Below are 13,678 nucleotides of genomic sequence, written 5' to 3'. Positions count from 1 at the left end.
ACACAACATGATGCTGTACTGAAATGATTTGGCCTAGTAACTGTGAAGCTGGTCTCAATTCTGTCAATCGTCAGCCCTCCAAATAAAAAGGCTTCCACACTGCAGGTAACAAAAGGACTTCTGTTGATCATTCAACTTCAACATGACAAGGTTGGGTAACACTTTGTAATAACTGTCCGCTATGAAGCATTAGTTAAGTATGAGTAAACACTTAATTCATCATTTATAAAGCATTGTTTTACACCTTATAAATGATGGATTCACCATTTGTAAATTAAGTATTACATAATGCTTCATAGTGAGCAGTTATTATAAAGTGTTACCGAGACATAGGACCGGAGAGACTTCTCTCGGCCACTGCTGCCTCGAACATCACCAAATATTACAGTGACAAACTAAAATAAATGGTAATACTTTATAAAGAGGTATATTGTCCAACTTTAGGTATTGTTAAAAGTGAAACCAGTCACCTATGACTAACCTGCCCGTTTAATCCATAAGAAAATTGGCTCGTGATTTTAGTGCCACTGTATTAATTTTCTAGATCCGCTAGTCCTCCTTATCTGCTTGTTAACAGCTACTTGAGAGATGTACAGATTGTAGGGACCAGAATTGAATTGTGAATTCGATGTAAGGAAGTGAGTTTTTTTAACCCTTGTGTTGCCTTCGGGTCATTTTGACCCGAATCAATATTACACCCTCCCCCCGCCTATGGGTCATTTTGACCCGATTCAATGTTTCACCCTCCTGTTACCTTTATATTTACTAACATATTTTACCCTTTGGGTTCAATTTGACGCCAGCAATTAAAACCTCCAGAAAATTATTAGGATTAATATTGTTTTCCAAGTTTAAGTGTGAGGCACTTTATGTTTGTTTGTTGACTACCTAAAGAACACCGACATTAAACATTGAATGGGGTCAAATTATTCCGAAGGCGGGGGGAGGGTGTAATATTGATTCGGGTCAAAATGACCCGAAGGCAACACAAGGGTTAAAGTGCAAAATATGGCACCTGAAAAGAAAAAAGAAGTAATTTTGATACAGATGAGCTTTCGTAGTTATAAAGCAGGACGTCTCCCTTTTTCCAACATATTTGTTTGAACGCAATTAATTCAGAGGTTGACCCAATAATTAACATTACCTTGATAGAGTTTAAAGGAAATCAACGATGACATATTCTGTCTCATCATAATGCTGTCCTGTGAATGCCACCCGAGGTTTGAAAATAAATCCTATCCTATAAGAAGTCAGCAATTTTGAACTACAGGACCCATGAGGAAAAGCTGTGGCTGTCCGGGAGGAGATGTTAGACACATTTATTTAAATCAAATTTGGCTACTAAAATAAGACCAAGAAAAAGATTTAACTGCAAAACAGGACTAAATAAATTCCAAGAGTAAGATTGCCTTTTTCTCTCTCTTTTTTTTAAACAGCTGTTAAACGTTTCAAACCAATCTTTTTTTTTTTATCACACTTGGATATATTCACACTGTGGAAAGGAAGTAAAGCATACGTATAGCATGAATAATACCAAACATTGACAAGAAGCTCCTACTTTAAGTGAATTAGGATGTGTGCATTATCTCAGACTCACCTGCTGATGGACACATCACTATACGTGGGGCTGGATGAAAATTCAATCCTTCTTGCAGATGGCTCAGCATCAGATGTTATGTCTTCTACCTTCATCACTGAGCAGCTTTTTGATCCTGCAACTAGATCTGGAGGAGGCACAAATATATAGTTCAACATTGTGTCAGACTCCCAGAAAGAATAAAACAGTGGATAAATTACCTGTCAAAAGGTGCAAGTACAATGAGAAGCCAATTGTAGGTGTTGTTGGAACTATCAAATATCTGTAGCCTCTCACACAGTACAGTGTCATGCAATTTATTTATATTTTTTCAATTATAATATATAGCATACAACATTAATTAATTAATTTAGTTAGTTTAAGTCCCACTTGTTTAAAATCGTCAATAACTGTTTTTGGCCAGTAGAGCAGTGGAAAGTTGACACATCCCCTTTTAAGTTGAGTGTAACAAATGTGCTGTTATAAATGACCAACACATGAAATAATCCCAAAACATCCTTCTCCTGACTTCCTCTGAAACATTTGGTCAATTGTTCTCAACTTGTTCACCAAACACATCAAATTACATCAACTGACACATCGTTATGCACCCTTGCCTCATGTGCCAAACAAATGGAGTGCAGTGTTGTTGTGAATTTTGCAATAATGGATCAATAAATTGAGTGAGTGCCATTTAATAACTCTCCACAAACACACAACCAGCAGGGAGTCACAATAACCCTATGAAGCTGCATCCCATGACTAATTTAGCATTTTGTTAAGAATGAACAAAATTGCCACAAAGTAAGCGATGCTGTTACCATGGGGATTAGGTGACTTATGCTGAAGTGTATCGGAAATACTTAAGCGTCTCCTGTGGCTACTGTTGATTGTAATCCTTGAGAAAGGTGATGTGTGCTGCAGTACCTGCAGAGTGTGTCTTCTGTGCATCTTCTCCTTCCAAAGTGACATCCTGTTTGATAAGAGTACACCGCACGTTGGCAATCAGCCGGGAAAAGTCACTGCTGTGCTTCTTCCCTGCAAACAAAATAGGATATATGGTAGAATAGTTTGAAATTATGGACATGATTATTAATTATGCAGCAATATCTGAGGTACAGATTACATGTAAGAGGATTTTAATGAGAGAGTATATATCTTGTTGTTTTTTGTCTGGGGTACAAGGTTATTGAAACAGCCCAGCTAGTCATGGATGAAAGGACACAATATAAAGAAGTCAGAAATTGCCTTTTGTAGAAAAAATTGTTTGGGAATTTACTTTGTATTAACATGTTTATTGAACGCAGACTATTTTTTCTTTGTGAGACACCAATATCGTAACACATCAGGCTGATCAGACTCATACTTTGACTTGGAAAAGATAAGTTCCAATCTTGAAAGGTTGAATATATTTGGGAAATACAAGGTTTTATTCAGATGCTCCTGTATTTGAAGCATAACACCACATATGCACAGTCCAAGATGTCTGGTAACAAAATCCTTTAACTACCATGTTGCAGGCCAAACAGTCATTAAAAAGAAATTGTAAACTACTGTGAACTGACGCAGGGAAAAATAATTTCATTATTTTCTACATAAGCATCTGCACATCTGTGCTGTTCATATAAACAAAGACAGGAGAACTGAGAGAAAAGAGAAGAAAGAAATACTGCAATTAATAATTGTGTGAACAACGACTACTTGAGACTTGTCACTGATATCTTCAGGAGCAAACGAGTGTTTACTCTGAGACTAAAATTAGCCAGTTGATTTGCAATTCTTTACCTTGTGAGTGTGGCTCCTAATACACGGAACATAAGTATTTGTTTTGTTTACGGGATTGTAAGGATTAGACAGAGTTGTGCATATTGTGGGCTTCAAGTTATGGTAACATTTCATGCACCAGGTTTGATTTCCCAGTGATGCACGGATGAAGCAACAATAGTACACACAGCTTTATTATACTCTGCAATAATAATGCATCAGGCATTAAATGCGTGATGCACATTGCATTTAGTCAGATAGTGGATAAAGTATCAAAAACTATAAAACAGGATTTTCCTTGCTGCAATTCTGGATTATGAGAATATTTTCAAAATAAGCAGCTGGTGATTATATTAATATGTCACATTGAAGGCTGCAAACCCTTGGTGGATTTGGTGTGTGCTCCTTTCACCTTCCGGTCTGCTCGTTCACCATTCCCAATGCTGGCAGAGTGAGTCATCCACAGCCTCGACTGATCAATCAAGAGGTTATCACAGCAGTGCAGCTATTTATAGAGCCTACATCCTGTGAGTCACAACCGCTTTTAACCAATTTTAAAGTTAGCTATTGCAGTTATTTCAAACAAGCGTTTAATCTTGATCAACCATGGCAACACCACTTTGGGTAATATTCTTTAATGCTGCTGTTTTTGCTTGACCTCTGCCCTTGAAGATAAAAACCCAGACCTGGTCGACAGTGGACTTCTGTGCCCTTGTATGTCTTTATGAGTGATTCAGTGATTATCTACAGCATGAGCTCATTGCGAATGGAATAACACAATCTTAGATGGACACTTAGATTTCCAAGTAACCCTACATATCATAATAAAACTTTTTTTTAAAAGTCTTCCGTAAAAATGTCACACTCATCAATTTTATTTTTCCATTCTACCCATTGCTGTTGAATTACTCGATGGAGACAGCAAATCTGCTGGTTTCTGTTGCCGGTAATGGGGCATGAAAGGTATTTGGGGCGAGCTGGTAATGGCTGGCTTCTAGACAGAAAAAATAAATTTGATATTATCACTTGAGATTATCTATACATAACAATTTTAGTTGAACACACAGTTTCTACTTTTACACCGCTTGACCACACAATAATAATAATTGTATTTGACAAAAATGATATAATGCGGATGGATTCAGATCTCAATTGGAAGAGGAGATAGGAACAATAAATACATTGATTGGTCCAAAAGCCATTTTCTGAGACCTCTAATACCTTCCGAAATACACCTCGTGTCCTGCATTTTAGGGTTGTTCCAACATCTTTTTCTGTTTTACATAAAGTGCTTGTGTTGACTTTATCAAATGAAGGGTTCTTATGCATGTCAACATATGGATTTGTGTTATTGTGGTTATATAAATGTAACTGATGGTGCTCTTAGATTGCTGCCAGACCACCGTGTTAAATATAGGTGTGTCTCCCTTTAAGTGCCAACAAATATAGGTTGAAGTAGAACATTGTTACTATCTTTTTTTCCCCAACACATTTTTATTTTGGGACTTGATAACAATCTTAAGTTATTGGAAATGTTTGGATCACACAAGTTGGAAATACAATTGATATTAGTGAAGCCTGATCTTCATCTGTGACTGTTGGGAAAGGCTGGGATTAACCAGGACAGAAAGACATGCAAAAGGAAGCTGCGTTCCAATGTTGATTTGGAACTCAAACGTTAAATTAATAAATGACGCATCAAAGCATCGAACTCTTCATTAAAGCCTTTGAGTTTTCTCATTTGATAGTTTGAGATATTCCTACAAGATTACAATTCTGAAACAGGAATACCGACAGCACTTCAAAGCAGATGTGGGGAATCCAACATGAATTAAAGACGAGCTTTCCTTCGGTAAAACAACATTAATACACTTATATGTAATACAAATAACCTTCAGATAACTAAGAAGAAAAAAGGATATTTCAATTCTCAACACCTTTGTAAATAAATCCCCTGAGGGAAACCCTGATCAAGTCTAGGGTGCTACCTTGTATTCCTGTCCTTGTCTCACGAATGTGAGGGCAAAGCTTATTTGGATTGCACGTTTCAAACAAAGACGATTCCCAGAGTACTGCATAAGATATACAATGAAAAGGAAAATAACTACAAGAAGACCAAGGAATATAAGATATCGTGCATTTTCAAAGAGGTAGCAATAGTTAGTGCAATAGATATTGCCCTGACCTTATTGATAAATAGATGTGTTGCTTTGCCTATTGGCTTCTCTTGACTAGCCTTATCTTTGAAAGTGGGGAACTCATTAGGATTCACAGCTGCACACTCACTCCATCAGGAGACCTCCATCGAGCAGCCCTCCTAAAGCAAGGGTTAGTAATTTTGAGAAGCTAGAAAATGTACAATAGATTGTTTTTATTCTCCAACTATTGTTGTGAAGCTTTTAGTTTGTGGAAGACTCAGGTGATGCACAGTGATTGCAGTAGGCAGGTAACTTATTACAGTCCTGCAACAACCAGATACCTGATGGTTTTTTGGCAGAGCACTCTGTCTGTTTTCACATTTTCAACACAAAAACACATTTACCAACCCACATCGAAATATTTTCCAGTCTTAGTTTGTGAAATATATGTTGTCAGTTAAAAAGGAGAAAGCAACATTATGAATCATTTCAGTGAACACAAAATTGTTCCAAAATTGTTCCATTCATACAAGTTCAAAACAAATTAAAGCTGCAAGCAGCGTCGAACGGGTCCTCGCTCACCCGCGCCGGTCGGGGGAGCCGGCGCCGAGGAGCCGGCGCCGAGGACCCGGGCGCGCCGGTCGGACTCGACTCGGGCCGCGACTTGTAACGAGCGCGACAAGTTTGGGGCGGATTCGACAAAGTCCAGTTGAGCCACTAGGTGGCGCTTTAACTACGTGAACATATTCATGCGTCGTGTGTCCCTACGTGAAGTAGAGATCACGTCATGTAAATTCAATGTAAAAAAAAAAAGTGATGAAAAAAAGCTGCCTTGTCTTGGAATCGAACACGCATCTCCAGGTGTCCAGACCAACACTTATGATGGTGAGCTATGAGCCAGATGGTTTACAGGCAGCCGTAGGAGCTCACATTATTTTGGGCAGAAACATTTGGTTATTTTACTTCTCAATAGGTGATCAATAGGTGTTCCTCCAAGAAATGTGCTTGTTTCTTCGTGTGAATGTGTTCAGGCCTTGACTGGCATCACACATGATTTTTTGGGGAAGTATTGGATGAGTTTAAGCAATAGTTTTTAACATAAAGAAATCACAGAAAGTACGAAATTATTGGCAGTAAAAAAGCGTACATTTTCTACCGACGAAAAGTCCGTTTTTTTTCACAGTGTTCATTACTCAAGTCTTGAGATTCTATAAAACTGATTTTTAGCCGATTCTGTTGGCGTTTTGTGGGAGAAATAATCGAAGGGGAAAAAGTGGAAACTGGCCAAATCAAGCGAAAAACGCCAAAAAACGCCCAAAACGGCCAACTTTGGTGAATTATTGTAGCGCCCCCTACGGTTCAAATTGCACGAAATTTGCTGTGAATGTTTCAAGCTCCATTCTGCACATATCATGAGAGTCTGTTATTTTTTTCCCCCAATAGTTTTGAAGTTATGAGCGTTTCAAAACAGGACACGCCCCTAAAATGTTCGTTGGGCCATAGATCCTTACCACAATGATATATTTGAAAAAGGATGATAGATCTTAGATGATGTAGCTTCCATAATCATTATCTCCAATAGGTTTGGTTAGAATTGGACCCCACATGTCGGAGCAAACGCCTCTGATGTGTTTTTCACCAAAAAAAATATGGCCGAAAATTTAAGTAGGCGGAGCTTAGGGTCCTGAGAGGCTTTTTTGTAGAGCAGGTCCAAGTGGACTTGGGAAAAATAAAAGCTAGTCATTTGAACATACTGGGTGAGGGGCGTCGCCGGTCACATTTTTAGGTGGCGCTAGAGAGCAAGCCGAATTTCGCGGTCGGTGTCATCCGTCTATTTTCACCAATCCTGACAAGCTTGCCACATTTGGTGAGTTTTGGGATATGATACGTACCCCCAATATGCCCCCAATGTTCTAAAATAAGATGCGGAATAATAAGAACCCTAACAATTTCAATAGGTTCCTCTCGGTCAGACTTCGTCTGTCGCTCGGACCCTAATTAATATTTTGGAAATACGGTGTCTGTCTCTGAGATAACATTTTCCTTTTTTTGTCTGTCATTTTATACAGAATTCATCCATTTTGGTAACTGAACCACATAGATGGACAGTTTGGCCATATGACTCCAAGACACTGGAAGGAAAATTATACATAACGTTGTAATTTCACTGACTTATTTAGTTTATTATTTGATATTATATTGCACTTGACTTTTTTTTTTTTTACTATTTGAAAGTGCTTAAATAGGAGTGGCTAGTTTACTTCAAAGATAGTGATTTACAATCTTAGTATTCCAACAAGCAATGTCCTTACATGCAGGCAGTACACTCATATTTTTACACAATCCATATTTAGATTTTTAAAAGAACATGTAAAATCATGCAAAGCAATTTAATCTGTTGAATTTTGTTCACACAACGGTTTAGCTGCCAGCTTGGTGCGCAAAACCCATCAATAGATTCACAGTGAAAAGAAATCACTTACTGTAATTTGAATGAATCTCCTCAATCTCCTCCTCGGACTGATTCTTTGAGAAAACCATGACCTTTGAATTGACAAAAACATACATTGGCATTACCATCGATGTTTAAGTTACCAAAGGTGTGACACCTTCATGATAACACTTTTAACCAGAAACACATTGAATGCATTCTCCTACATGCAGTGCACACCTCCCACCTTGTCAATACAGGGAGGAGCCCTCAACCAAACATTATTTTACCACTAGTGGTTATAAAACATGTCAATTAAAAAACAACACCACCTCAGGTTACATTTGAGAAGAAAATACATCATGAGGCTCAAAAGCACTGAAAGTGTCTGACATGCACATGTTGATGTTCACCTAGTGTTAGAAATGGCCTTGCATTTACCAAAAATGTAATAAGGCACGTTTTGATGCACCTACTACAAACCTTCTTTAGATTTTGGAGGGTCAAATGAAGACCCTGCGACCAACATAGTCCCACCAAAAGACAATATTTTGCTAACATTTTTAAAAATTAATTATTAATAATACTACCGTTACTTTTGCTGGTTCAAATGACAAACAACGCTGTGTTCCGTCACATCAGCTCCCACCACTTAACGTGAATGCCATTTATGACTCGATTGTTGGTTTACGTGCTCTCTGCAGGACATAGATTATGAAGCAAAAGAAGCTTCACTCTGTAAACCACAGCAAGTGGAATAAGAGTTTTGATATTCCCAAAAACTCCAAAGTGAGAAGTCTTCCATCTAGAGTCGATCGTTTGACACATTTTATAGTTAATATTATAGTTACACTCTTATATGAATGATTTGACAGATATCTGTACTATATAAACTCACTCTTAAACAGCAAATACTGCTGCAAATACTGCTGAAACAGGAACAGAAACAGCAGCATCAATTGATATGCAGGAAATGGGGCGTTACATTGATCACTTTCAGTGCATTTAGGGCTATACAATTCAAGCCTCCAATATATCCCAATAAGCTGTTAATACACACGGGTTTGGCTTTGCCCTGCAGTTGATTCCTTATCTTCTCATTGGCCTCCAAGTCTTTGGCAATGTCTGCAGCTGTTGACAGAATGAAAAGAAGAAAAAAAAAAGAGGACTGTTACAGTATATGTTCTGTAAGCAAACAAAGGGGATTCGACCCATGTTCAAAAGTGAGGCAAATCCTGGGAATGCCAGTAATACAAATTTAAAAAAACCTGTCATGCCAAATGGGTTCATTAATCATCAACATAGGTTTTTTTTCTATAAAAGATGTATATGTATTCCTCTGCCAACCATTTAAGATGCCTTTTACATCTATGTTGAAATGTGTGTGAAATCGTGATAATTAGCGTGTTTTCTTTTTAAAATGTGGCGTTTCAGCGGGGCATGTTTCCTGTTACATTAGTCATCCTACTTAAACTTCAATGTGTGTGTGTTATATATATATAATATATATCATTATTTTGTCTTTCTCTTTGCTCTGTGTAAAGACTCTGAAACCATGGCCAATGGTGTGGGAGGGTTGATTACTAGGGCTGTGAAACGATTACAATTTTTAATCAGGTTAATCACAGGTTTCTGTGGATTAATCATGATTAATCACATATTACCGATATTCTCTATATATTTTGTGAGAACATAGAGATTTATGACAAAAGACGGATATATACATTTATACATTCTTCTATACAATGGTGCTGCAACTCAGCAGTTATTTAGCAGTTTTCTTCCATATGGAACATTAATACATCTTCATCTTAAACAGAATGCTTAACCCTCCTGTTACCTTAGGGTCAATTTGACCCCATTCAATGTTTAATGTCGGTGTTCTTTGGGGTCAATTTGACCCCAGGCTGTTTTTCACTGTGTCAAACTTATAAGAAATATCAACTTTTTTATATATTCAATGGGCTATTTAGGTAGTCAACAAACAAACATAAAGTACCTCACACTTAAACTTGGGAAACAATATTAATTCTAATAATTTTCTGGAGGTTTTAATTGCTGGGGTCAAATTGACCCCGAGGGTAAAATATGTTAGTAAATGTAAAGGTAACAGGAGGGTTAACCTCTTCCACTCCACTGAGGACGCCGGCGTCCTTAAGACCCTCCCCTTCCCTTTAAACGGCTTGCTCACGCAGACCACGTCAATAAACATGGACATGTTTGGTATCCCAGCATTCAACATATCCTCATCTTTGCAAAGAACATATACATTTTCTTTTATTTCGTAATAATTTTTCACAAGAGGAGCCCTAACACACAATGTCTAAAGTCGCGATAAATGCAGCAAGTCGGGTCTTGCAACATTTCGACGGAGAAAACGTACAGAATACACTTTCTAAGTAGATGTAGTAGCGGAGGTATTAGCGGAAGTACTAGCGGAAGTTAGCAAAGAGCTAGCGGAATCAGAAAAGGAAATTTTTTTTTTTGGTGCGCTGTGTCTTCCCTGACAGTAACGTGTTGAAGCCAGGAGACCGCGCTGTCTTTGCCCGGGCCATGAACACGGTGATTTACTCCGTTTTTGTTTGACTACATTTTATGAGTCACAGTTAGGGGGGTGCTAGTGACTTTTCATGCGCGAAGACCGGCATCTGAACTCTGCGGCAACCGCGATCGACATATTGAGCACCCCTGCATTAAAACATTGGTGCAAGTGACTTTTTTTCGTCCCGATGTGCGCACACACGCCGGCATCCGAGCTCTGCGGCACGCGAGACGGGGATCGGAGTCGTGTTAACGCGACACGTAGAGGCAGAATGACATGCTGCTGGAGAGACGACCAACAACAGACGGATTGGAAGCTCATTCTGCGCATGCGTTAAATGCGTTAAAAAAAATAACGAAGTTAAACCTGTAATTTAATTAACTGAGTTAACGCGTTATTTTTCACAGCACTATTGATTACATAAGTACAGTTACCTTATATTTGAAATGCATCTCAGATTTCCCCCGGACTTTAAATACAGTATCGCCCTTACGGTGTAATGCAGCGGTCCCCAACCACCGGGCTGTACAGAACGATGATTGATGATTAAAATATTGTCTTACACAAAACTAGTCCGTGACGCAAAATATGTTAGGGACCGCTGGTGTGATGGATCAGATGCCCTCACCTGATTTGGGGTTTAGGGAATCACACTGGGCATTGTATATGTGGACAAAATCCTGGTGTCTTCTGATCAGCTGGTCTCGAGGACCCTGCATTGAGAGATGGCATTCTTTCAGCCTCCTCTTCAGCTCCTGCATTGAAAGCAGGTTATACACAAGCTTCGTCATTGGACGCCTCGCATGGCCAGGAGAGCTGAAACGGAGATGAAGAATAGTATATTTCAGTAATCCTCTAATATAACTTGGGCAGCATTTCTGTGCACATCTTATAAACGTCTATAACTGTACATAAGCCGAAGTTGCCATTTGTCAGCTTGGTGGAGGACCACTGTCTGAGGCACTTTAGTCCTGAATCCTCTCCATGCAGACTGACTACATAAAACCAGAATGTCAAAACCTCTGAATTAATCATTATGACATCAGGGTTTACTTCACTTTCAAGTATGTTGCACTGCTAGACAGACAGACAGACAGGGTTAGGGGTTATTTGGTCGGTGTGGTCCAGGGAACTCTCACCCAAATGAGGACCAAAGAGCAATCCAAACAAAGGAGGCCATTAACTTAAACCAGAATGGGAAGCGAAGGAAAAGGCATCCACCATCTGGTTAAAATGGTGGAGGCAGTGCTATGGCTATGGGCTTCTATGGCTGCCGATGGAACTGGGTCACTGGCGTTCATTGTTGATGTCTCAGCTGATAGAAGTAGCAGGATGAGTTTGAAGGTGTTCAGGGCTTTACTATCTGCTCAGATTCAGCCAAAGGCTGCAAAACAGATTTTTGGAGTGGACAGTGTTAAAAATCCATCGCAGTCGTGTAAATAGGGAACATTTGAACAATTGTGTCACAGTCCAAATACTTTTGGCTCCCACTGTATCTCGTCTATTTTAATTATATTTAAAAAGCCAAAACATTGAGTCAGTGACACATTCACTCTATCAATTAATGCAGACCTATACACTGTCGTCATTCTAGTCTTGAGGAAATATATGAAGTCTCTTTTAGTTTGTATCTCAAGTCACTTCCCTAGAGTGCGTGATTGAGCAATCAGCGGCAGACAGCCTTTATTCAAGTGATCAGTCAAGATGGTGTTTTACCTCCTCAAGCTTTCCTTCTTCTCTCCTCTGGTGAGACACGTGTCCAGATGCTTGTTGATAAACTGGTGTGGTACACCGACGGAACACACCGGGCACTCTACTGTAAGAACAAAAAGCACAAGATATTATTTGCTGCTTACTTGAAAATAGTAAACCCATTAACCCGTTCCAACTCACAACACACAACAAACAAATGATGTTGACCTTTACTAAATTATAGAATCTGCAATTTGATTTTTTAAAACAGTTTTAGGTTATTATCATGCATCCTTCAGAGTATCTTTCTGGTAAATTTGAGGACACATGAGGGTCCCAGACAGATTCTTGCTGGGATCACAACACACAAATAAGAAGAGCAACTTCCTTCTCTGCTCACTATATTAAAGTTCTGAATTTAGAATTCAGCATCTTTAAGCGATAGGGTTAGTGTTAGGGACTTAAACTTGCTTCATAGATATTTAAAAAAAGATTCCCCCATGAAATTATTAAAAGCCAACATGTGACAGATTAATGTGATCAAACTACGTAATTTGGTCAAAGTTTCCCCTTAAATTGCAAACAAAGAAAACGCTACAGTCATGGCTTATTGTCTATAGGTAGGACACATTAAAATGACAACTTTTACTTTCTATGCCTGTAGATGGTATCAACAGGTCCACATCTGCAGTTCTTAACTGCTGCCGTGACCCAATTATGAGGAGCAGGAATACAACTCTGATCCAACACTGACCAAACACCTCTCCCTGTAGGGAGTGTGAACATGAATCAGTGAGTGTGTGCGAGTGAGTTCAAAAGCCAGTTAGATTTAGTGAGTCATACACCTACTAATTGCCTGTCGAAGTGAAAGTGAGCGTGAATGGTTGTCTGTCTCTACGTGTCAAGTCTGAAATCCCAAACTGGGATTAGCTCCAGCCCTGCCGTGACCCTGAACAAGATACGCGGTTAAAGATAATGGATGGCTGAATAGTGACACAGCATTATTAACCTGCAGGTAGAAAGGCTTCACCTTTGATTAGAGGCTTTTCGTCTTTGGATGGTAATAAGGAATGTGCCATCTCATCCTCGGTGCTCATACTGTGTGAGACTCCGGCTTCCTGTTTGACTGACATCAAACCCTGGATAGATGTCATCTGACCATGCATCGGCTCTTTCTTCACGACCAATGGAAGTTGATCGGTTGCTGAATGTAGGTCAGCATCATTTGCATTGTGGGTGTGTGCAGTCTCTATTTTCCTCCGCTCAGCACTCTGAGTAACAGATCCATCTCGCTGGGTTTCCTTAGTGGGAGATGTTTTAGGCTTCTTTTGGAAAAAGTGACTCAAAACAGAGCCATTACAGTTCTGGCCTCTCTCTCTAGGAGTTTTGCATTTGACAGCTGAAGCTGGGATCCTTGGCGATATTGGAGGAGATTCAAAATTTGCTTTCATCAACTTTTGCCTGGAAAAAATAGAAATAAAAAAGGGCATTTTAATTCAAAAACATGTGTTGCATTTTCAAAAACACAATCCACA

General features: G+C 39.0%; 1 protein-coding gene across 2 annotated transcripts in view; it reads right to left on the bottom strand.

Annotated features, from left to right (window-relative positions):
* The window catches only part of rad18 (RAD18 E3 ubiquitin protein ligase), a 29,460-nt gene that overhangs the window by 10,218 nt on the left and 5,564 nt on the right, over nucleotides 1-13,678 (bottom strand). Inside the window, exons 5-11 of one of the 2 annotated variants that reach the window (XM_056437877.1) lie at nucleotides 13,174-13,604; nucleotides 12,168-12,264; nucleotides 11,080-11,267; nucleotides 8,970-9,040; nucleotides 7,962-8,022; nucleotides 2,504-2,614; nucleotides 1,598-1,724 (exon numbers count right to left, since the gene is read on the bottom strand). In XM_056437877.1, coding sequence (XP_056293852.1) covers nucleotides 1,598-1,724; nucleotides 2,504-2,614; nucleotides 7,962-8,022; nucleotides 8,970-9,040; nucleotides 11,080-11,267; nucleotides 12,168-12,264; nucleotides 13,174-13,604 — 1,086 coding nt within the window. Of the gene's footprint in view, nucleotides 1-1,597; nucleotides 1,725-2,503; nucleotides 2,615-7,961; nucleotides 8,023-8,969; nucleotides 9,041-11,079; nucleotides 11,268-12,167; nucleotides 12,268-13,173; nucleotides 13,605-13,678 lie in introns of both variants that reach the window. The other variant, XM_056437875.1, reaches the window with a different exon arrangement.

This window comes from Pseudoliparis swirei, chromosome 18 (assembly GCF_029220125.1).
Source record: "Pseudoliparis swirei isolate HS2019 ecotype Mariana Trench chromosome 18, NWPU_hadal_v1, whole genome shotgun sequence".
NCBI lineage: Eukaryota > Metazoa > Chordata > Actinopteri > Perciformes > Liparidae > Pseudoliparis > Pseudoliparis swirei.
The sequence above is the reverse complement of the archived record's forward strand: the minus strand, read 5'-3'. Positions and strand labels throughout refer to the sequence as shown.